At 42.6% G+C, this 25,559-nt stretch overlaps 1 protein-coding gene across 12 annotated transcripts in view; it reads left to right on the top strand.

Annotated features, from left to right (window-relative positions):
• RASAL2 (RAS protein activator like 2) overlaps positions 1–25,559 on the top strand; it is a 186,753-nt gene that overhangs the window by 56,271 nt on the left and 104,923 nt on the right. Inside the window, exons 1-2 of one of the 12 annotated variants that reach the window (XM_075760436.1) lie at positions 2,763–2,806; positions 3,385–3,479. The exons of 7 other annotated variants lie outside the window; for them this stretch is intronic. In XM_075760436.1, the coding sequence (XP_075616551.1) occupies positions 2,778–2,806; positions 3,385–3,479 (124 nt within the window). In that variant the 5' untranslated portion in view covers positions 2,763–2,777. Of the gene's footprint in view, positions 1–2,701; positions 3,480–25,559 lie in introns of those variants that run through there. 4 more of the 12 variants (XM_075760428.1, XM_075760430.1, XM_075760429.1 and 1 more) reach the window with 4 other exon arrangements.

Below are 25,559 nucleotides of genomic sequence, written 5' to 3'. Positions count from 1 at the left end.
CCGTAACTGGTTTTGCACGTTGCTTCATGCTGTAACTTGATACACGGCTAATCTTTCTTGCTGAAATGGGTGGTCTGTGGAAGTCAGTGATTGATGTAAAGCAAGCTGTATTGGGAAGGAGATGAAATGATCTTTCCAGACAGTCAGGTGTCCACAGGATGGTGGTGAAAAAGACACCTAGGATTAGAGCAGTCCTGGTGATCATCTCTGTCCTCATGCAAAGAACAGCGGCTCTTCTGAAGTTTCATTCTGTCCAAAGTGCTGCTGTGCTAAATCCCTGCCTTAGAATAACGTTAACGCGGCCGGTGTCATATTATCTGAGTTGAGTCATTCTTGTTGCCCGTACTGAGTCCTGTGATACAGCAGATAAGTGCTTTCAAAACACTGTTTCAACGCATGGTTTGTATGAGTGCTCACCTTGGTCGTTACGTTTCAACAGGAGTTAGAAACCGTGCTAGAAATCTACAGTAAAGCAAGCAAATCCCAGGAGGACTTCAGCTACCTCACTGTCTGTGTCTGTCTTCTGTCCTCTCCCGCCCTTCTGCGCTACCAAACCAAAAGTAGATGTAGATGTGCTAGCGGAAACTTGTACAAGCAAGGCTTGCAGAGCTGACCAGAAACCTACCTCACATTCTCAGTTTTCTCTGCTGATTATGGCTTGTGCCATTAGAGTGAACCACACTGTCGTCTGCCAGATTTATTTATACTTATTTCTGAAGTTCCATAAAGCCTATTTTACCAGACTGGCTAATTCAAAGCATTTGTTCAAAGCACTACTGCCACATTAGCATTAAAAGGCTCAACAAGGAAAATGAGGACCCGTGGCTGAAAGGGGTGAGTGATCTAGTAGCAGCAGACTCAATTAAAGTTGGGGTCCTCAATGCTGTGTTGGCCTCAGTCTTCAGAAACAAGGACTCTCAGGTCTCCGTGCTTGGTGAAAGGGATCAAGGAGGAGAAAAAATGTCAGCAGTGGGTGAGGGTCAGGCAGGACTTGTTCGTAAGAACTCAACCCCTGCAAGTGCAGGGGACCAGAGAGGCTGCATCCAAGGGTGATCAGCAACCCCTGGGATCAAGAAACAGATAACACTTTCCTGGTGAATTCTGTAATTTTCACAATGGGAGTACTTGTATCTCTGCACGTATTTGCTGCTCCTCGTGCCTCCTTGAGGACATCATTGCTCTGGATGGAAATTGTAGCAGAATTCTTGTTTAGGTACATTTTGTCATTTAAGACTCATGCTCTGAGCAGCATGACTTCCTACAAAGCAGAAGAGTCAGCATCATTATTTTTGATGCAGAATTTGCATTGCAATGCCTGAGCTGTTCTTGCTTCTGAGGTTGGTTGTTGTAACTTCTTGAACATGGCAACTTTAGGTAGTCGCTTCTGTTGCTTCCAGTTGAAGAATGTAACTTGCTACTGAATAAGGAAATTATTTCTCAATGTGATGGAGGTCTTTGGGTAACTCCATCCCTATTTTAGGGAGCAGTGATACCCTTTTCCATATATACACATAAGTAAGGAAGTTGTTGCACGCGCAACTTTCAGGAATGTACTTTGGCTGATGAATGCAGCCCAGCTTTAAGGCGAGATCCCATAGTGGGTCAGTTAAGCTTTATTGGTCTGCCAGACCAGATTATCATTTTATTTAACCAGCGACGTAGTTTTCATTGTCACTTGATTGCCAAGGGTCTGTCAGCGTTTCCATTATAAACCCCCTATTTTCAGGGATTTGAGTAGACTCGCGATTTAAGTGTTCTGGTCTAAAACTTGGCAAGCATGATCTGAGTTCACCAGCGGATATTTTCTTTATGAGATTTTAAAATAGTCAGCTGTTTCTTAAATTGTAGAGAAGGCAAGGTTGGGGTTTTTTCCCCCCCCTCTTGGTTAAACAGATAGGACTATTTTTTCCATCCCATTTATTCCAACTAGATTTATAAAAATAAAACCCTATTCTGTTGTTTAAAAAGGGGGGGGTGGGGGGTGGATAACACATAAGAAAAAGGGAAATCTGCCTGCTGTCCTGTTGTTTGCCAGAGGATCATGCCTCAAAACCTTCCCTTTGCTTTGGTCTGTGTTTGATGAAGTCCCACCCACCCTCTCTGTCCCTTTTCTCCTCCCCTTTACTTATTTTCCTTCAGTGTTATTTACACTCTCACTACATTAAATTGCAGCGTTTCTTCTCCTTACTTCATTCCTCCCCTTTGCCTTCCTCTCTGGGGTTTCCAGCACTCAATTCTGATATATCTGCCTATTTTACCTCTCTCTAAAAGGCAACTCGGAGGTATTATTAAGTGATACGACATACCTGTGGTAAATATAAACTCTAGGAATCATCTTTATGTTGTATATTACTTTATACTTAACTACAAGTGTATATAGTTATATACTTTACTACTTAACATGCAGTTGAGTACTGCAAATTTTTTTAACGCTTTTTGAGACTTTTCTGTGACTCTAGAGTAAAGTACTTTCACATTCTTTTTTTTTTAAACCAAATCTTTAATGTAGACTGAAAAAAGCGAAGCGTGATTGGCGCAGAACACGACTGTGGGTTTTCATGGCTGGGCTCTTTTAGTCATTTCCTGAAAGCTTGATGCAGAAATGTGACAGCGCAGGAAGCAGCAGCAAGCTCAGCAAGGCTTCGTGTGCTGTTAGAAGTCTGCTTGCTATAGGTGAGGGCACATCCTTCTTGCTGAGATGTAGAAATACCCAGTTCTGGAGTTGATGCTCAGGATCTTCAGGAAGAACTTCTGCTGTCTTGCGGTTCACAGCAGTGATGAACAAAGTGGCTGGGATTTTAAAATGGTGAGTGAGGAACTACAGCTATGTGACTGTTAAGCAACAAGGAATGTAAGTTAAGAGCTGAAATTCAAGGGGTGGAAAATGAGTGCTTTCAAAAAGCACTGTAGTCTTTCTCCCAGGACCTTCAGAAGATCATGGTCGGATCAAGATGCTGGCACTGCTGCATTGAAGGACTATCATTGGTACCACCAAATGAAAAGCAAGATGAAGAATAAACAAATGAGTTCTGACCCAGTGAAACCTCTCGGAGCGTACAGGTGGCAGACGCATCCTCGTTTTCCCTGGAGGATAAGCAAAAGAGATGGCTCGTGGAGCCTGAAAGGGGAATGCAATGAGCCAAGTATTGCCAAAAGTTCTGCAAGTGTGGATGCTACCAGTGCTGATGATCTCCACAAAGACCCAACAGAGATACTTTTCCCAGCCAGGACTAGACCGTTTCGGGTCCCCTTCAACCGATCTCTGTCTGAACCCGTGCCACACGTTGAAAACAGGAATGCAAAGCCATTTCTGCAAGCCGTGCATTCGGTAGACTCTGAACAGCAGGGCTATTTCATCCGTGGCATTTTCTCCTCTCTCTCAAGTGGCTTTTCAAAGATAATGAGTCGAAAAGGAGAGCCTAGCAGTGAGTCAGTAAATGAAGGGAAGACAGATGAAAATCAAATTGATTTGAGTACAGGTAATGAACTCATTTTTGTTTTGTTCTATTTCTGTTTGTGTAGCAGGTGAGTATAGCGAGGCGTTCTTTGAGACATACGATAGTTGTTTAAATTGTTTTTTAACTTAATTTTCTTAACATGACATTGATGACTCTCTGATATTCTATCTTAATTTAAAAAAAGGCAACTGAAAAAGGGCCTTTCCTGATAAGGAAGTGGTGTGAGATATTTTGGCGTGTGCTTAAAAACTTGGAGGTCCCTTTAAAACAAGCATCGTCTGGTGGAAGCAGTAGCATTTTGCTCCCAAACTCACCGCATGTGCGGTGGATGCAGTCCCGCAAGCACGGTAGCCTCTGCGGCATTGTAGTGCCCCAATTGAGATATCAAGCCTGCTACTGTAAACGAAGTACTAGGGGGAGAGAGAAATAAAGCTGTCTTCTAAACAGTGTTTGAGATAATGGAATGGATCTAGTTCCTCATACCAGATTCCCCATTTTGTAATCAACTGGCTAAATTGATGTCTGGTCACTTACAGATGCCAAGGACAGTAGTGTTGCAAAAGGTTTGGCCAGCTGGGATTGAGGTCAGCAAGATGCCAGTCTGAGATTTCATTTAAATCTGCCCTGCTGATAACAATACTCATAAAGCAGGGAAAAAAGAAAAAAGGGGGGAGAAGGGGAGAAATTTGCCTTCTGTTCTCTCGGTCTCTCCTGTAACTTTCTAGTGGGCTACCCAGCCTGAACCAAGTAACTGATGAGGCTTTGGGGGCGGGGGGGGGAAAGTTAAAATTTGTAATAAAAGCACAAATAAACCTTCCTTCTCCCTAAAACCTCAGCACTTTCCAGAGTCCTCCAGATTATGGTATTAAAAGCCTGATAACGTCTGGATCCAGTTGAGACTGCTGGACAAGTCATCAGTATTCAAAAAAACCCCTCAGCTTAGTAGTAGTGAAAGAAGAATATCCCTTACAGGCTCATGTTTGCTACTAGAAGCAGTCACATTGCTTTAAAACAAAACCAAATGGCCCAAAAGAAGAAATAATGAAGAAGGACTAGGTTCAAACCTAGTTACGTACAGTCACTGATTTGTGTTTCTCCAAGGCCTTTCCAATTGGAATTTGTCTTGATGATGCTTGTTAAATCGCATGGAATATGGGGGGGGGGGGGGGGGGGGGAGTAATTAAACTAATTTTTTTTTTTTCCCCCCCTGTTGAAGGCTTCTTGTTAGGGAGTTGGTTGATTTAGTCTTTTCTCTCCTCTCTAGTCATTCACACTAGAAACAAAGATTTCTACTGCAGGATCCTACTGTTGTTGAGACTTCCTGGGAGACTGAATTAGACTGCTTGGGATAGTTTTTCTGTTTGGTCTCAAGCAATATTAGGGAGGTATTCTATGTGATATAAGCGTTTTGGATCAAAATCTCACACTATATGAAGGCCAGAGCATGCTGTAGTTCCTCTTTTTCTTCTGTTCTGGTGCACTTTGATACCAAATAGTTCTCTCGTAATTCCTAAGTATTGTCACTCGGCTAGGTTATTGGGATGCCTTGCTTTTAGCAGCGTGGAAAGCGAACAGAGGAAAAGGGTTATTTGTGAGAAGGTACCACTTGGTGAATACTTCATGTCGGTTATGGGACAGGGATGGTCTTTTGGCTCTTTGGGGTCGGACAAACCTCTGAGTCTGCCAAAACTGGTTTTGCAGAGAGTCACAGTTCAGGAACTGAGAGAAAAACAACGGGACTCTAGATTAAAAGTCAAACTCTCTCGAGGGAGGAAGTCACAGCCAGGGAGGTGTTTGGCAAAACAAGGTTGATGCAGTCACCCACAAAATCACCTGAAATGGCCAGGTCCTGCTTGGGCTGCTGTCGTGGGACTGCAGAGGTTTTGGTGGGGTGGACACCTCCATGGAGTTTCTCTTCAGCCTTTGTTTTCTCAAAGGTTCAGCTTCTGATCTTCGAGTAGACAACAGCTTAGCTTTAACAGAACTAGCTCACCCTGTAAGACATGTTGCTGTGTGGGATATATAGCCATAGAACAACTAATTGCTTAACAATGGTTTTATTTTTCCTTAAAGAGCAGCTGCTCTTGCCAGAGCTAGCTGGAGCTGCTGGCTAGAGTCTCCTGTCCCACACAGTACTGTAGGCCGAGACCTGATAAAACTGTGGCAAAACCTGTGAGCTCTTAGGGTTTAGGTCTCGGGTCTGAGGGAGGTAACTCGGAGACAAAAAGGGCAAGAGAAATAGATCTTGTCAGTTGTGTTCTTCAGCCGCAGCCTAGATGCTCAGAACTGATTAAATCTCTTCTCCTTCCAAATATCATGAGTTTAGTTCTGTGAGGGGGTCACCAAATTGTCCACTGACAGTTTTGGTGCTTGGGCAGGCAGAAGGTGTCTTCCCATGCCTACAGTCCTGTTTACGGTTCAGGCAAAAAATCTAAGAAAATGGATTCTGTTTTCTTCTCCAAGAGAGGCAGAATTTGGGAATCCTCAGGCAACTGAACCTAGTGGTAAAAGTGCTCAGGCACAAGATGGTGTGAGACACAGGGTTTCTCCAGAGTATACAGTTTAACTTGGAAAAGCTTGATGAAAAGTCTCCCAGGAAACATCTGTTTGGACAGAAATTCTTATCAGTACGACCCAAACCCAAGAGGACCTTTTCCGTGTTGTTAAATACACAGTGGGAGAGGAGAGCTTTCGAGGTCAACCAAGAGAACCTGGAGGCATGCTTTTTGTCTCCCTTCTGTCCAAGGAGGCAAGCTCACTTCATTAAAAGTATTTCTGCTTTCCTGTGAAATAATTGCAGATTATCAACTTATAAAAAGTCTATCTTCCTTCTAATGCTTGCCTGGCCTCTTGTGTTTTGCCTCATCTCTGCACCAGAATTGCAGGAGCTGGGTCGTCTGTGTGGGTTTGTGTAGCGAGTGGTGGATTTTGCTACTGATCTTTGTAAGCTAGGGAGGAGCAGTTCCCTTCTTCGAGAAATGGTTACTGCCCAAAAGACGATCAGTTGGTTTTTTTGGCAACTTAAAGAGGGAAGTGGGATTTAAAAAGAAGGGGGGTGGGGGGTGGGGGCGGAATCTGGATAAATATTTTCCAGTTGGTGTGTCAATCTAGGAAGCATGTTCAGACACGGCTTCATCGGTTCTCGACTGTAGAAATCCCTGCAGGATGGACTCCCTCACCCTCTTCAGTGATGAAAGGATGCTGAACCTCGGGAGAGCTGCCTCCTTTGGCTCTGCCCAGAGCTTTGGTGAGACGCGGAGGCTCTCCAAGGCGTGTGGCATGCCTTCTGCAACACACTGCAGTGTGGGTTTTAGGGGGAAGAGGACAGACGGAGTCGGATGGTCGGTGGGAAGAGCAGAGCTCTTTCCCGCTGTGCTGCGTGAGTCTTCACAGGAGAAACCTGGACCAGGTTTGGGTGTGAAATGAAGGGCTTTTGGTGCATGTGTGTTGACGTCTAACCACTTCTAGAGCCAGGCATTTTGAACCAGCATTTACATTAGCATATGCAAAGCCTGAAGGGAAAAGGATTTATACTCAATGTTAAGTTGTTATTTATAACTTAAGAAATATAAGAACATTTTAATTTCTAGTAAATGTATCAGCTTGAGGAAGGAGAAGTATCATTCTGGTAAACTTGTTGATTGTGAACATACCATGATTTCGGTAGAAATAAGATAAGGAAGGAGCTATGCAGACAAAGCTTTGGATCCAAGGGTCGTACGTTGAGCTGCTGCACCTTTTTTTGTTATTTCTGAGTATTACCAGTCACCTGCAACACTGCTGAGAGTGGGTTTGTGAGAGCGTGCTTGGATAACGTTTATTTCACTGTTCCTTCTTATCTGGATCTTAGGGCAGCGTGAATTTAATGGTAGATTGATGACAAAATAATTCTTCAGTAGAATCAATTACCTATATCTTCCCTAGGTATGTCTGTTTTGGTTTGGGGGGCGGGGGGGGGGAGAAGGTAAACACTGATTTCTTTTATTTAGTGTGCATTTAGCTTTCACAGTCGCTCTCTTGTTACAATCTTTATAAAGACACTTCTTCAGAATTATTTCCTTCTTTCTTCACCTGGCTAAAGATGTTTTTTCAGTCTTTTAATTCTGATTTCATACTTTAATTCATTTTATAGAGATTTTTGTGCCTAGAGTGAGAGAGAATATTTTATATCCTTGCTTTTCTGGAATGGATTTTGTTTGGGGTTTTTTTATAATTCACTAAAGTTATTCAAACTCCGTGCTCTTTTTAATATTGTTACAGTCTAGATTAATTAAATTCTATTTCTTATATCTTTCCATATAAACTTATTTAGAGATTTGTATTTTCACATTTATAACTCAAAGTAGAGCCGAGGCAGTCCCATATTCCTTTCAGCGATTCCCAAAATACAAAACTGTTTCTTCCTGTCTGAGATGGGAATTTAGTATTTATTACTCATTGGAGCAGCTTTTCTATTTTCCTGTTTTTTAAAACCACTTTCTCATTTTAGAAGTCCTTCTGCTGACTCATGTTCCTCCACTCCCAAATCTCTTTTGCTCTTAAGTAGTTTATGTTTGGTGGGGTTTTTATCAGGGAACTTTTACACGATTGAGCTTATTCTGTAATTCACGTGTTCATTTAAGTGCTGTGCAAATGTCAGTTTATATGCCTTCTGCTACGATCCCCTATGTTTTGTTGCAAGGTGTAGTCTTAACATTAAAACTCGTTCACTTTTAATTGTCAGCTTTAATTGATCAGATTCAACATAGCTGCTTACACTTAATCCCTACGTAGCATTGAAATGACTGTAGTTTTTGTGCAGAGTTATAACTATGAAAATAACACATTGCAGTCCGCTATCGGTCTGTCTCTTTTTAACTGTAGTGTGGCTTTGTGGTAGTAAATATTGTGTTACATGGTATATTGACAATTACAGGGGGGCTGGGGATGCACAGGGGAGCATTTCTGGCATTTGGCAGCTTTGAGTATCACTTAAACACCCCAGCACCTCCCTGCACCCCGAAGATACCTCCTTTTGCTGGTAAGCTACGCTTGGTTCATCCCAAGCTTTGTAATGTTTAATGTGGGCAATAGGCTGATACTGTTCAGCTGAATATTTATGAACACAACACAAAATAACGAGCCATACTATCTGAAGCTAATAAAATTATGCTTATCTGGTTTTAATTACACTTAACGAATGGTGTCTCTAAGCAGGTAGTTGTGCTCGTTTCAGCGCTGACTGTTGATTTTCATGTCTTTAATCCCCAGACCGTTTTGTCTGAATCAAAAAATTACCATTCAGTGGGATGAATGAGGACATTTGTATTTGTAAGAGCTATTTTCTGACTCATGAAATCACACCAAGTGAATGTTAGTGTCTTGCATTCCAGGTTGTTTTTTGTTGGTTTTTGTGGTCCATATCCGTGGGACTGTTGGGATGTTGTACTTCATGCTGCATGTGCAGAGGAGGCTGACAGCTGGAGCGTACAAGAATATTATCTGTGATTGCCTCGATCATGAGAAATTATTGTGCGGGAATTATCTGAGGAGAGGGTAATTGTGTCCTAGAGACGTCTTGTCTCCTGTATTTTCCTTTGCAAGGAGATAGGGGTTTGAAGACATGCAGCTTTCTTAGCGGCAGCCAAAGAGTGCGAGTGTGGAGATTAGGAGAAAGGGCTCCTGGTGAAGTGAAGATTTGGGGTTTTGGTGGGAGAAGCTTTTCCTTTGATAACAGGCCAGACAGGGTCGAAAGGAAGTGGCTGGAGGAGGAAAAACAGTCTTTGCTTTCCAGAGGAGGAGCTCTGTCTAGAGCAGTTGGATTTGGAGTCTTTGGCAAAGCTTCACATTTCAACTGTTGAGGCTCCGGAAAGAGAAACTTCAGCTGTGAGACCCAACGGGGCAGGATCCCCGGCAGGGCAGCGGGAGATGCTTATGGGCCGGGGGTGTCTGCAGTATGTCGACACGAACCCCGCAGCCCAGGGGGGCAGCTGGTACTTGCCATCTCCCTGGAGGGGTAAGCGAGCCCAGGCTTAGGGAGTATGAAAGGCACTGTGTTAGACTCAAAATTCGATATTCTTCATAAAGATAGACCTAAAGAACAGCTGGTTGGAGCGTTCAGAAAGGGGAACTGTACCCAGTGGTTCAGCTATCCTGGAAGACTCAGTCCCTGCTAAGCTCATTTGACACTCGAAATGGGAACCTTAACTCTTGTAGATGTGCATATTTAGAGCGTGTAGCAAGAGGGTAAGTTCTGCTGTGGTAAAATTTTCTTCAGGCAAAGCTCCCTGGTTTGCATTTCCACAAATGCTGCCTGTAATGGAACTTGGCGCGAGATGAAAATTGCCTGCATGCTTACACAACGAGCGCTTCCTAGGCATGTTGACCCTTTTTTCCTTAAAATAACAAACCCAAAGGAAAGTATTTGGTTTTTAGGTCTTTGGTTTTTTTCCAAATAATGAATGGTGTAGATTTGTAATGCTATCAGTATGTGATTCAGGACTCAAAGCAATGGCATTTTAGAAGTAAACAAACATGTACAAGATTATCTCAGTGTCCTTATTTATACCATTGCTTTACTATAGAGTTACTTGATCGCTTGCTGTAACTAATTAACTTGTATTATCATTTAGCCTTACGCTTTCTGTGGTGATACTTTCTCTGTGGTAGTTACTCAAGAGACTCTTTAGACTCTTCTGAAATAAATACTTCATAATCCTGTAAAACATCACTTGTTTAAAGGAAGCTGTTTATGTAAACAACAGGCTAATGCATTAAACTCTTGACATGTTAGCATTGAAACCAACTGTCCCCTGAGTGGTTTTGTTCTTACTATGAGGAAATCTGAAGCTAGACATCTGGTCTTCTGTGGGCGAGAGAGCTTTTTACAAGTTAGGGGACCGCTTGTTCAAGTGAAGTTAAATATTTTGTATAGAGAAGGTGGGGGAAAAAAAATTAGTGAAATTGCTGGTTTCTCAAAGAAGCTTATGTTTTAGGGAGCAGGCATTCTCTGTCTTTATTCCTTATAGGGAATATGCTGGTTATTTTAATGTGTGCATTTGCTATAGGAGTGTCCTTCTCAAAACCTTCTGAGAACTGATGCAGAGAGGAGCTGGATTATGGACGGTGGTGTGTGAGAACAGGTAGTGAGCAAACACACTTTTGTAGCTCAGATGCGTGTATTTTTGTCAGCTGTCACCACACGTCGCTATTGATGCTGTTTATAGGTTTGAGACCTCGGGGATCAGAGTTATGTGCTGGTTTAATAGTTTCTTGTCTTTGTATGAGGTTTGCATTCTAGTCCTCAAGATGTCTTTATTTTGCAAAGCTCTCTGATTCTTCTCGTCCTCCGTCTCCCCTCATCAGAGACAAATCCCTCTTTCTAAAAAGTGAAATGCAAGAAAGTACACTGCCAAGTCCAATGGCAAGTTGTAAGCAGACTTGCTTCTTCATTTTGTCAGAGTTCTCACTTGTACTCAGCTGTGTTGCTGCAGATTTTCTTCTACTTACATCTCTGAGTTTACAATGCATTTTCATAGAAAAAATAAAAGCCCTTTTAATGTAGTCACTCTTAAGAGCAATTTTCCTCTAACAGTCATTTAGTGACACAGATGCTTCGGCAAGCGGTTTTGATAAATTACTACAGAAAAAACTGCCGCGCTTTAAATTCTTGCAGCGTCTCTCCATCTACCTTATCATTCCTATTAGCTCTGGCTGCACTTGTGCGTGAGAAGAGGCTTTATCAGCGACACTGCTCCAGGTAGAGCCACCGAATGAGCTGCATGCGAGGGGAAGAAGGTAAATACATAGATCTGAATAGCTCCCTGTTGCCTACAGTCATCTCCACTCAAGCAAAGCTTTTATTACATTACTGATCACGTATATTGGCTGCATCCTGTATAAATAGCCTTAGTAACCAGTTCCTCTGCGAGCTTTATTAAGCAATGAAGAGCTGTGTGGTTAATATAGTAAGATGCTGGGGTTGCTGAGTGCGTGGTGCTTAGCAAAGGCAGGCTTCTGGCTGCAGTGCGGTTGGTGGTGGGTTTCCTATCAGCCCTCCTGTAGCTTGATAAAATGAGTAAGGTTCAAGCCACTGATGTTTCAGAATGACAGTCCTTTACTGAGGTGGTACTAAATGATACTGAGGCTTATTTCTAACGAAAATAGGATGAAGTTTTGAAAAGGAATGGGAGAGGAAGGGATAATTGTTCAGAATCTGCTGTGACAGAGCTGAATCATTTGTCTCGACGCTGGTTTTCATAATTTCTGACTGTGGTTTCCACCCCCACTTGCATGTGTTAACTGTCATGTGAAGATTTGACTCTTATTTATGATGTCTCTTCTTTAGAGATGACCTGTGTCATAAAAGCTTTTTAATCCGGAAGAATTGTAGAAAGCGTGGGACACTTAGGAAAGTGTTGAATACTCTGGCAGACTGGGAGGTGAGGCCCTTGTGACTTTGTGGGGTTAGGCATCAAGAGGTTTATATATCTTTTACTGTTAATACATAATCTTAAGGAAATGGCTGAGCTAGTCACCCTGGTACTTCAGAAAAGTCAGTGGGATAGCAATGTACATAATTAATAATAAGGAAAGAGCAAACCAACTTATGCCAGTGAAAGATGGTGCAAAATTTTCTTTATCTTAGTCCTGCAGAGACAAATCCTGTACATGTCCAAAATCAGGCTGGTGCCCTCCTACACACTTGCTGGGTGCCGGTGAGCACCAGGGAGGGTTGGGGAGCTGAGACGGGCAGCCCTGCACTGCCGATAACCAGGCATCTCTGCTCGGGCACTGCTGCAGGCTGCTTCCAGGCTGAGCTAGCTCTTAGGTCTACCCATAAGCCATACACCACTGCTAATGACTTTTTTTCCCCTTCCCATACAGATACCTGATGGCTGCAGCCACTCTTTTAGCTGTGCTAACAAGGTAGTTTTTAGCTGGCTTATCCGCAGCAGAGAGCTCAATGCAGGTTTCCACAAAACCTGCCTGAGGAGCTCCTTCTAATGACAGGTCTTTTTCTCTTGCTTAGATATACTCTAATAGCTGCAAAAGGGAAAAACTTTCCAGGAAATAGGGTTTAGGGTTTTTTCTTTCTTCATTGTGGAGTTTCTTCTGAGCTTTCTGTGAATGCTACATGTCTATAAACAGAAGCGAAGGCCCTTGAATATAATTCTAAAATACCATTGGGTTTGTCTGGGGGGAATTATGTGTAGAGCAGGAGTTTTGAGTTACTTTAAGAAAAAACATGAATGGTTCAAATGCACTAATTGAGAAATTTGTGTTTGCGCAGCAACCAAAACAATTCATTATGTGCATGTGTAGCATCTTGAATTTGGTGGATGTAGCTCTACAACAGCCGAGCTGTGCTGTGCAGCATATGTGCCCAGACTTCTGACACCTTCCTACTGTTACTGTGGAAACTATAATTTCTAACTCCAGACTTGTATGTCTCGGAAACAGGAGGTTTTTGGAAGGTTTTTTGTGGGTTTGGTTTTTTTTTTTTTTTTTTTCCTGCTGAGGCAAAAGGGAACAAAGTCTGCAGATGAGAAAGAAATACTCCTGTGCAGTATGAACCCAACTGGTGCACTGGCTGTATTTGATTTACATGGTTGCGCTTGATGGGGAATCACATCTTCAAATGGATGTAGATACATTTATTTTAATGGTGAAACTCCAAGTAGGCGTGCTATATATAAACTTAGACATATGAACCTAAGGTGACCTATCCCGAGCCATGGAAACTATAGAATGCAAGGGGAAGAAAAACATCCTTACTAAGTCATATGTTTCTGAATTGTCGAGTGTGTGGAGGGGAAAAAGCCTCATCAGGCTCCGTCCCTGCCCCCAACAGGCCCAGGCTGAATTGGAAACACATATAGCAATCTCCGCTCTGAATAACTTCTGCGTGGCTATATAATTTCAAAGAGAAATGCTTTCAGGGTGATGATAGGTTTTGTCTACATCTGTAATGTCTCATTTGTCTTTGGATACCCAACAGGCTTCACTTTGTTTATTCAGAGATGAGCAAACATGAAGCTGAATGTACTTTTCAACAATCAATGTAAATCAACGTGAAAAATGGAGATCATTATAAAATATATACGCACATATATATTTTGCAAGGTTTACTAGATTGATTGCTCCTAAACTGAGAGCTTGACTCCTCTTATGTGCAGAGAATTCACAAAGAGACAGTCATAGCCCAGGGACAGTGAAGTGCGGTCACTGATGGATAAAATAAAATTCAAGCCTGTTTGCATTTTAATGAATTTTAATCACATGAGAGCTTGGGAAAGAAAAAATAGATATTTTTTTTTTTCCCTTTCTTCCTTTTCATCATCATGTCTGATTGCTTCAGGGCTAGCAAAACAGGTGCCAGGTACCAAGATATCATTGTCGGTTCTCATCCTGTTGTTAAAAGAGGCTTTTACAAAGACAAGGGATGTGCATGATCATCATTAGTCACTGAGAGCAGAACAAATAGTACTGGTCTGTAGATGTGGCAAGGAAAGCAGAGCTTAAAGTTTTTGGCAAACCAAGGAGTAAGGAGGAAATGAACAAGATGCCATGCGTGGTTTTTATCGCCAGAGATTTACAAAAATAAGTTTGACATCCGTCAGGGGTTGGGGGGGGTAGGGTACCATCCAGCTCTAACTATGTGGAAGCAGCACCATCTGTCTTTAACAAACTAAAAGTCTTGAATAAAAGGGAGTTTTTCCTTAATCTTTCACTCTTTGGTGCTGCCTCTCATCTGTTTGTCATTTCTGCTGTCTGTGACAAGATCTTCATACGTATTATAAATGTTCTTGCTTTGTAGTGCTAGCGCGGACTAGCTCTGCCTGATTCCCCGCTCCCTCCTGCTGCCTCATTCATGCTTTATCGGCTGCTGCTTGTTTCATCTGAAGCTCGATTCCCTGTGCGATAATATTGGGTGAGATTTATCCCTCAACCCCCAGAAATCATTTTTGTTCAAGAACACCACTGCAAAGACAGCTAAGCAGGGTATTTTGTGATAATACTGTCACTTAAAATCCAAGGAGGGGGTGAAGCAGAGGATGTTTAAAATGCCGAGGTATTTTATAACGGGCAGAAAATAGAGAAGCTCAAGATTTTTTCCCTGTATTTTCTTTTGTTATATCACTAAGTGGATGTTTGTGTCTGTTTATACTCTGATTTCTTGTGTGTTTTGAAATCTCATTGTACTCAGTGGTGGAAAATTGGCTGCTTAAGTAAAGGCATGTTAAGGACAGCTATCTACAGTAGCTGGAAGGAAATGCTTCTCAAATGTATTGTCCAAGTTGGTTGTAGTTAATAGTCTCTTGGGTATGTGAACTTTCCTTACCTTCTCCACCCATCTTCTGGCAGCAAACAGAATTCTTAGTATGTCAATGTAAAAATAAATTAATTAATAAAAATCTGTGCTGTCCCTGTAAATTGTTTCCCAATAGGAGTGAAATGAATTTAACTCATAAAATCATTTGTGTGGGTTGATTATTCCTACTGGGCAGGACCCCACAAAACAGTAATATAATGCAAATCTCTTCAGACTGGATGAAAATTATTGTATTTATATAATGATTCCCCTCTCCCTTTCCTCCAGCTCTGCTTGGATTTATTGTTACAAAATGCAGATGTGCATGGGGACTGCTAATAAGATGTTATCAGACTTGTTTCTGCAAGGTTGTGACCTATAAATTTCTGTTTAGCATTGCTGTAGGAAAGACAATTTCTCTCCACCAGTTATTTATCCTTACTGGGTTCATTTGTTCTCCTTCTAGGATTTTGGAGATGAGCACCTGTGGCTTTACCCTTCTGATAGAAGGGGGTTTAGGGGCTGGGGGGGGCTTCACGATGTCAGTTTGAAAACAGACGGCAGGGAGAACATTTGGTAACAAGCGTGTGTTTGCGCTTAGGGAATTTGTGGTGTTACCGCTAAGCATCAGATAAATCAGATAAAAAGACAGCGTAGTGAATAAGGAAAGGTTTAGTCCCCACAAGCTTTGTATTTTGCAGGTTTTGGGGAGCGTAGCAGGAGTGAGGAGGAAAAACTAAGGAGGTGTGAGCTCTAGAGTGGAGGGTGTTTGGGGTGAGGAGGTGGGCTTGCCTTTATTCTTTGCAGCCTAGTGTACCAGAGAGAGAAGGAAACATATTAAGTAGAGGGAAAACCCAGTTGAAGAATACCTGAAATACTGCACCCTTGCTACCGATCCTTTTAATTAGCTAGCCCATCATCAAAGGATACATTAATCATGCTGATTTAGGTTTGCCAAAAGCACAGTAAACCTGCTCCACCTGTTTTGGTGGTATCCCAGGAGCCTTGATCTCAGCAGGGCTAAGATGTCCAAACCGAGCTGGTCTACAAGAATGAATTTCCCCTGACACACTGTTAGCTTGACACTTGCAATTTCTCTGCCCTGGCACTGTTATTTCTGCCCATGTTGCCTCTTTCTTTCACAGTTATTTTCCTTCAACATCATATGGTGTAGGCAAGAATAAAGAAATTACCTGCTCTGTTCTGAAATTTCGGAACAGAATTGAGCTTTGATTTGCAAATATTTAGATCGTGTGGCAATAAGGAGACCAAGGTGCTCCAAGTCAGAAGGCTTCTTCATCTGAGCCGGCAACTCAGTGTTCTGTCTTGACCAAATTGGTGGTGACCTCCTTATGCTTAATCAAAGTGGATTTTTTCTCCTGAAGCCAGGTACATTTTCCCTCCCTAAAACCAGGTACAATAACTGGGTTAAATTACAAAGGGAAACTAACCTCATACAGCCTTTAACTAAACGTTAAAGGGTAGAGCTGATAAAAGAGGTATTACAGGTTGTTACCTCGTTGTACTGAATTAAATGTGGGATTTAGATTATTTGCAATAAGACATCTCTTTGCATAAATCTAAATACAGCTCAGAATGCCCATTGCATTTATGTAAGATTCAGTCTCCTTCCTCTAAAGTTTTGTGTCTCAACCATCTTTAAAGGACGAAAAAAGTCCAGTCCTTTGTCTATTAGCATTGCATTACTGAAATGCATGAAGGCTTTTCAAACATTAGGGAGAAAAATGGAACAAGGAGCATTCTGGTGCTTTTGTACGGGGTTTTGTTTTTAAGTAGGTCAAATCAATGAATTGGTGTCTAATAGCTAGTTCGAGGTTCTTCTGAAAACATTTTGTAGATGCCAGACAGAAGCAGAGTGGGTCTTTTTAAATAGCATGGGGAGTACTGGAGGGCTTCTTTTACATTATATTTGAATCCCTTGAGGTGGTCCTTTACTAAGGCATTTTTTTAAGTAGTTAAAATAAGAAAGCTAAGTTTAGCCTGTATGCCTGAATGACCTGGATAATATGCCAAAAAAAAAAAAAATGCACATCGCTGTAGTAGATTTTCGTGTCCTGTGAACTCTCCCTTCGATAAGGGAAATAAAACTCGTGTGAGACATCAGCAGTGGTCGCAACTCCTCTATTCTCTTTTCCCAAAAGTCTGTTGAGGCAAAAAATACCAAACCCAAAAGAAGCACTCCTAATTGCTCGTGTATATCCTCTGGCTTCAAGAAATCTTCAGGTTGAAAATAGCTAAAAGAGTACAGCAGCAACAGGCTGTGCAGTGATGGCCAGGCAACCAAGCATTTAAAACTCCTAGGTATGGGAGAGCATGACGTGAGAGCTTTGTGATTTATGTTTTAATTATTCTTTAGTTTTCCTTTATTCTTCTCTCTCATCATGAAAACCACCACACTCGGGGAGGGTTGTTTTTTGAGACCACAGAGGTTGTGTTTCTGTAGAGGCAGGTTTAAGGGAAGGGGAATTCATCGATCCTGCCATTGCTCTGAGAAATGAAGTTTACGGGCTGAGATTGTTCAGATCGGTGACAATGAATATATCAGTTTTCCTGAAGGAAAGCCAGAGATGAAAGCTTCTAAAAGAAATAGCCTGCATAGTGTAATTCAAACTGCATGCAAAAGCCTGAAAGATGGTGTGTTTGTTTTTCAGTTGTTCATCTTGAATGTGTTGTGGTCACTATCTCATCACCTTGTTTGTTCCTGTGGCTCGTTCTTGTCTCCACAGAAATGCTTCTTTACCTTTGCTCTTCCCATACCTCCCTCCTTGGCAGAAGAAGGCAGAAGGGTCTTGCTCTCTTGAAATCAGTCTGTGACAGATGATGTCAGCTGGTTAAACCTGTTGGGGCCTGGGAGGGGGGGGAGCGGGTAGAACCTTTGGTACTGGTGCTTTTGCCAAGATCCGTGCCCTGCTTGTGGTACGTGTATGTTTAGCTTTGACCGCAAGTACACTGGTACATTTTTGTGCACCCAAAAAATGTGCAGGAACTGAGCAGAGTTTGCTTTTAAATTGTTGGTTGTTTTGTGTTTCTTTTTTCACAGCTGCCCTGGGCCAAGGTCCTTTTTAAGTCCAGGATGCTTTTCCTCTTGTCTTCTTCCTGCACTGCTGCAAAGAATAAAGAATTCAGAGGGAACAGCCCAGTCTGGATGCTCTGTGCTGAAGAGGCTCTAAGATGGAGATTAGGGGTTAGTGAGAGCAAGCATTGCAGAGAAAAGAACAGGAGAACGGGTATAGAGCTGAGTAAGAAAAGGACCATGCATAAATTAAGAGGAAAAACTGCAGATTTTTTCCTCCCACGAATAATTAACTTTTCTGCTACTCTCCATTTTCTACTTCCTAAACCTCTCATGAAAGCTTCTCCTTGCTTTGGGGAGAAGTGTCACTTGAGAATCTTGTCAGAACTTGGCAGCTATGTAATAGGGGCATGTAATCTTTTATAATCCTCTCTACAGGTTTGTAATAACCATTTCTGTTTTGAGATTCCAAAGCATTTTGTAGGCCAAGTGGGAATTTAATGGTGAGAGAAAAAAATGTACTTCATATTCAGGAGCAAAGATGAGTGGTCCTGGGCAGGGAACAAGAACTGAATAAGAAGGCAGGAAAACCTGCTTAGTATTGAAGGAAGGGTCACAGCGATGGCTTTGAGCAACTGCGGGTTCTTTGAAATCCTAGGTATCCTGGGAACCAAATTGGTTTTTTACACAGATAGCAGCTTCTGTTCTGGTGATGTCATGAGATTTACAAGGCTGCACAATGAGCCGCTTGTTTGCAGGCGTGCATGGGAGGCTGGGCTGAGCATGAAGTGCACCTGCGTGTTTTGTAAGGTCCCCACCTTGATCGGGTTGTGTTTTCTGGTTCCACTCGTTGAGCTACAAAGCACGCAGATGATTGCATGATTTGAGGTTTCTGGCACTGATCCATTCAAGAAGGTGCCGATGTCTCCCGATAGACGCATCTTTCACGCTGTCTCTCATGAACCTGGCCGGGTGCAGACCAGGAGAACAGGGATGTGGAGAGAGGTGCAGCTGAGGGGAGCGAGGATCAATTACCCTTTGTAAGTTTAGCAATCGGCTATGCAGCATGTAAGAAGCTTAGAGGAGCTCAGCGGTGTTCAAGCTAATTGGCAGCTTTAAACTGCTATTAACAGCTCCCACACCTTTTGCTCAAAGAAGCTGCACGGTGACAGCAAGCTGTTGCAACTTTCTTCTTTCTAATCAGAATTACCCTGCCAGGCCAATTTTAGCTTTATGCCTAATTTTTGCTTCTGCTGGTAGCTCCTTAGCTCTTGATTTTTAGGACTTTGCAAGAAAGCTCGAGACTTTTGGCACACTCAGCATCTTGCTCGCTAAACTACTCGTAAGATTTTAAGACTTGTGGTTTCTTTTTTGGAATGACTCCATGATTTTCCCTTTTGAAAAGAAAATCTCGGTGAAACTGCTCGCATGGTTGTGGCCTAACTGAATTTGTGCTCTCGAACTTCCGCAGAGCGCTTGTGTACTGGGGAACACTGAGCCCTTTCAGCAGATATTGGGGGCTGAGGGTGGTAAATGTGTTAGCGTGGGTCTTGCGAAAGGTTTGGGTTTTGAATTGTGTGTGTTATGGGGAAATGACAGAGCAAATCTTGGCTGATCTCTCCTGTAGTCTCAGCCTTGGTGTGAAAACTACTGGGTTTTTGATAGGCAAAGTGGTGACGTCGCAAGTGTAGGGCAGATGTACTGACTGGGGACCAAGTTAAATTGGCAGAACTGTCTGGGAGCCCAGCTGGGGGAGTGAGCCTGCTGTACCTTGCTCACTGCCGGCCGTCTCTTGTACAAACGAGTCAAATCTCTCCTAGAGAAGGAATGAAGGGGTGGGAGTGATGTCAGCGATGGAGAGGAGAGGCAGCAAGAGCTCATCCTTCTGGGACATGCCAGGTTCGTTCAGCAGTAGCATCCTGTATTTTGTCTCCTGCTGGTTGCAAAGGAGACAGCCCTTGGCTGGCTATTAGGTATTCTCTCATCTGATGGCTTAGCCCTTCCCACGTGCATCACTCCCTACACTTTTAATGCAGATAATCTGTAGGAAATTCAAGAATCTGGCTGGTAGCTATGGTCTCATGGACAAAACGTTGATGACCACTCTTCCAACTTTAAACGTTAGTCTTGCTTTCTCTGTGTTGAGGCGAGACTGCTGCACGTGAGAAACTCAGAGCGGAAAGGTGACTCTTCTCCCACCCCATCACAGATCTCATCAAAGCTTTCCAGCAACTGGTGGAAAAAAGCTGTGCCCTTATCTGTTTGCAGAAGACATGCACAGTCCTCGTTAAGAGGAGGGGAAAAAAACAACCTCAAAACCTTATCCATAAGCAGTAAGCAGCAGATACCTTCAGGCTTCTCATCTCTAAATTTAAAGAGAATCGTTCACCTAGAGTTGGCATACTGATGGGAGGGAAATGGAAGCACACACAATAAGTGTAAAAATTGCCACAGTGATATATCTATGAGGGTGCAGGGCATGAAAACTGCACCTGACCGAACAGTTTTTATGTGAGTCTGTCTATGGCTTATGAGGTTCTCTACTGGGATAATGGAAAACCAGTTTTTTGACTGTACCTGATCACTGCCACTCAATAAAAGAGTAGTGGAAAGTTAATAGGTTAGATTAGCCTATACTAGAAAAATTAAAGATCTTGTGAAGAACTCGTGTTGCAGTGCCAAATGTGTTGGAATCGGAGAAAATCATGGCACTGGTCATGGCTTTTGCCAGCTTCTAAAATACCATTTTCACCTACTTAAACCTTTTATGGCTTTATTCTGTGCAGAATGGATTTTCCAGGTACCGTTTTGGGTGCAGCCAGTTGGTGTGAGAGCTTTTGAGATCACTGAAATCTGATTATTTGACTGAGCTTTCTTTACCTCCTACCCATGATAATAGGTTTCCATACAAGAATTTGGTTATTGCATGCAGCTGCCAGAGGAGAGCAACTGGACTCAGCTGAATTGAGGGCTAGTCGTTCCATGTGTGATGAAGTTTGTTGAGTGTGGCTATTAAATATAACAGAAAGAATTCACACTAGATACTTACCTCAGTAATAACATCCTACATAAATAGCGTGCCTCTCATCCCAAAGGATCTGCTCATGCTTTCTATGCTTAAAATAACATGTGCTTCACCAGAGAGATCTGTTGCGGACTATGAAAATGTAGGTACCCCTTAACTGAAATGGAGCCATGCCATGCAGTGATTTAGAAGGGCAAGTGAGCAGTGCTGTATCTTGCAGTAGTAGCTACAAGAAGCTTCCTAGAAAACCTACAGTCATTGCCTATGTTGTGATTTGAAATAAAATGGCAGGATTAATGGTTTTATTTCTGTAATGTGTACTGGTCATATCTCTAAGTGTGTTGTGATTCAGAGAAGAATTAATCAACCCTAAGAGCATCATATTTTCTCTGTAGCACGTGAGTCTCTGTGTTACTACACACAGTATGTGCTGAATTTTCCTTATCATATTATACAATTAGTCATGAGCATTGTGTGTTGGGACATCATGGTGGTTGCCTGTACAAACTTGGACGATGAGCATCCCCCCCCTTCTCCCTAGTAAATTTGTGCATCATCACAGGTTTTCTTTGAGCAGTTGTTTCTGATGTGCTTGTCTGCAGTCCTGCTTGGATCAGAAACCATTGCATGTGGCTGGGACTTGGTTTGAGAAATAAGAAATGTAAACAAAAGCTATATATATCAGCATGAGAGAAAGTGGAAGTTGTCTTGATTGTGCTTTTCCTAGCAGACCCTCGGTAACTGACCTCTGTCGTCATCTGCTCTGTGTAAATGTTGAGAGATTGTCTCTCTCTCAGTGAGCCAAGGTTGCTCCAACGCCTGCTCTCAGGGCAGAGGCGCTTGGATTTTCTTGTGTTTTAAATCCAAGTCCTGCAGACCTTCATCTGAACATCACACAGCTGTCTGAAATAGTTGCATATACACACAGCTGTATGTAGCATAACTGTGCCATTGCTGTTTATTTTCACTCACATTTGTGACTTCTTTTGCGGAAATCCTGCCTTATTACAAAATGCAGGTTTAAGGCAACAAAATGTGTGGAGACACAGTGTATTTCCCTTTCTGCCACATCTTTTCCTTGAAATCACAAGCTTCATTGGCCTTTAGAGATGGTGTAAGTTTAGTAAAGGCCTTTTAATTGCTATTTATCTTTGAAGCTTCATGTCAATAGTAAGACTTGAAGCGTCAGCTTCTGTTCAACTGCTCAATAAAGGTTCAAACTGATGATTGTTGGAAGTGGACTGCATGCCCACGCACAGCTAGGTAGGTTGGGATACCGACAAGCTCTCAGATGACAGCACTTACCTAAGGCTCTCTGAGTCCCGTCTCTATGGCAAATACATAAAACATCGTGAAAACATTGACATTGGGCAAGTAGACCTGTTGTCAAAAGGTGTTAGGGCTCCTACTAATCTCTCTTCGGGGGAAAAAAAATCTTCCCTGCATACAAACCTGGCCACTACATTAGTTACTCAGCTGCTTGGCAGCTCCTTATTGGAAATACTAGGAACAGAATACGGACCCTAATAAAGCTGACGAAAGTTTGGCAAGTACTTCAGTAAGGCCTTGATTTCACCAAGGTGAAAGTGTGTGGTTCAAAAAAAGGAGCTTTGACACATGCCAGAGGTGCTCTTGTCATCACCGGGATGGAGGTTTAATTTTGTGTTTTTATTGATGGTAGGTAGAGAGTGCTTTTTGGCAAAGAGACCGAAGGCATTAATTTACCTTTAATGTAGTTTTGTTGGCCTGATTTCTGCTAATTCTGTACTTTTCACTAGTTTGGAAAAGGAGAGGAGATGCCCTTCTTCTGGTTGTAGCAGAGCTGTTGGGGACTAAATGACAGTGGAGCGCTTGTCGTCTCTTGGAAATAATTTTCTGGTTCTGCCCATTGCCTGCTTTTTGGAAAGTGTTCTCCACTTGCGAATGCCTTTGGAATTTGAAAAAAAAAAAAAAAGAATTGTTGCACATTTGCAATGGAAGATTCATAAATGTTCCCATCTGATAGCACTGGTACTACTCCCTAAATACTACGGAACTGCCGTCAGTTTTCATAAAATGTCTTACCCTTTCTGTGGGGATCAACTTGGCACTGGCTGCTTCTTTCCTTGTTCCCTCGCCCTGCACCAGTCAACACTTCTGTTATGTGGTTACGGCATAACTGTTCTTTTTTCTTTTTTTCCCCTCCTTTTTTAAAATAAGCTCTGTACTTAAAGAATAATAAGGTACAAGTTGTCATTTGGCAGAAAGAAAGGGAGCTTTGTGGATATTTATAACATGCCTACTGGCGTTTCAGAGCCCTGAGGAAAAACAACACAGTTTCTAATCTTCAGCTATGTCGGATGTGGCAGGCGGGCAGCGATGCTCTTCTCAGTTCAGCGGGGAGGATGTACCAAGAAGGGGATTTTTTCCAAGCTGTTACTTAACTGATATTAGCATCTGAAGGCACATAAGGCATGACCTTTAATCCTGTGTGTAGACTAACTGATCTGCTTGCTTGAATGCCTCATTGTACTGATGCAGAATGGAAAGGGTTGCATCAGACCAGAGAAAGAAATCTTCTGTCACCAGGACTTGCATATTGAGGTGTCTGGCTGCATGAGTCCATCCCACATGTAACATCTGCAAACTCAGAGCTTTCAGATGCACCTGCCTGATGTCTCCTCCAACTCCTGTCTGAAATTGCATTCATCAGTGAGTTACTTTCCAAAGCGCAAGCCTTCCTGTATGAGCTGAAAGATAGTAGCCCCAAAGTGAGAAAGGACAGCCCTGACTTTCCGTCTTTCCCAAAAATGTAAGCGGTCCACGTGGACTTTTTGCCATTCACTTCCATAGCAATTCAAACAGTGACGGTAAATTAGTTTTATGTGGCTTTAGTGGAAAAGATCGGTGGGTTTTATTATGTTCACGTGAAAAGTTGGAGCCAAGAATGTAAAATGAAAACTGAAGATGAAGAGTACCAAAAAGCAGAACAGGGTTTGTGAAGCGTCCAAGTGTATATGTGATACTGTGTAAAGTCCCAAAGAGTCTTCAGTCTAAACTGGTAACATACTTCAGAATAAGTTTTGAAGCTACAGCTGTTGCGAGAGGCTCCGAAGAGGTCAACCATGCAGGAGGGCTGGCTGAGAAATAATGTAAATAGGGACAAATGCACCAAAGCTATGCTGTGATTTTTGTTGCAGTGAGTTTTCTTGCAACCTGTATTCAGTATCCGTCTAGTTTGCAAGATGGATTTGCAGCATCAGCCTTGGGGAGAGGACTGAAGTTACAGGATCTGATATATCGGAAAACCAGCTTGCAACCGCTCTTCTTTTGTTGAAGAGAGCACTTGGTCAGCCTGCAATGGTGGCGATGCTGTGTGTCCCGACATGCATTCAAAAGGATATCAGTACAAACACGAAATATTAATGCTGTGGTATTCTCTAGTGGTGATTGACAGCTCCAGATACCGAGATGGCATGTTACTCTGCCAGCAGCCTGTGGAAGGCTGTTCTGACGTAGCCAACCCGCTTGGCGGCAGAGCTGTGGCTGGCCCGCAGCGCCTGATGACTCAGTGAAGTCCTGGAGCTGTTATTGCAGTGAAAGAAGTCGTTCTGTTCTTTAATTCCTTTGTGCAGCCCATAGATCAGTTGGATGGTATCCTGCCAAGGCCTGTAGTTAGTAGAAATTATAATGCGAAAGTCTTTTGGGGCTGGGCGAGTCGTGACTGTAGATTCTGCGTTGGAGTTAATGGTCCAGAAGGGTTTTCTTTTGCCATGAGAAAGTCTTATAAGCAGTTTAAAATATAGTTTACTTGGTTATCACTCAGCGTAGCAGCTGGAGGCACTCTCTTGCCGCTAGCCCACCCACATGAGCAGGACGGGGCACGCCTTCAGCCTTTTTTCCCCTCAGTGATTTATCATGTGCTTCCATTACCCAAGAGAGACTAGATCCCCAGAGCTCTGGTCTTCACATTTCTGTAGCACACTCGTGCTAGAAGCCTGTGGCTTCCTCCTCCTCGCTCATCTTCCTCCATCAGCCCGTTGCTCACAGGTTTGTCTTGCTTAGGTGCGGGTAGGGTTCGTGTGCTGTTGTTTGGGAAACTAAGGTCTAAGCAGGAACATCAGTGGTTTTATTTTGCTTCTGGTTTTTGGTTGGAAGCCATGGTAAATGTGAGTTAAAGTTGTGCCAAAAATCTACTGGGAGGATTAATGTCTATAAGATGGACAAATTCATAACTTGTGAGACTCTGTTGTGCAGTTTGCACAAATGCCCCTTTGCTTCACAGAGATTGTGGTGATTTCCCGTAGTTATACTTACACCTAAGTAGAGTTTTGGGCAATTTCAAGATACAAAGCTTTGATTGTCACTATTGGAAACTGAGCTTTGTTAGGAGAGGTAACAGTGTGGAGCCTGATTCTGAATCTCAGCTTCTTCCCTGAGTTCTCTCATCTGAAATTAAGGGATCAAAGGCATATTACATGATTATTCAGAGAAGTCCTCTTCTTTTTCTTTTTTAGTTTGTGTGTTTCAAGCATTCTTCCGAATGATCACAAAAATCCTATTGCAACATGAGGCTGAACTAGTTACTGAAAGCCGGTTTTCAAGTTAATTCTCCGGCTTTAGAAGTTGACACATTCCTTTCAGCACAGAGACAAAGTTGCTATTATGTGCAGGAAAAGAGCATGAAGATGTCACAGCTTTTTTAATAATTAGATGGGATTTGGCATACACAGGGTCTGCAAAGAGTGAAGTCAGTTAGAGGGGTTGGTT

Source organism: Balearica regulorum, chromosome 8 (assembly GCF_011004875.1).
Source record: "Balearica regulorum gibbericeps isolate bBalReg1 chromosome 8, bBalReg1.pri, whole genome shotgun sequence".
In the NCBI taxonomy this organism is placed as follows: Eukaryota; Metazoa; Chordata; class Aves; order Gruiformes; family Gruidae; genus Balearica; species Balearica regulorum.
Note: the sequence above shows the minus strand (reverse complement) of the source record. Positions and strands in the feature narration are given on the sequence as shown.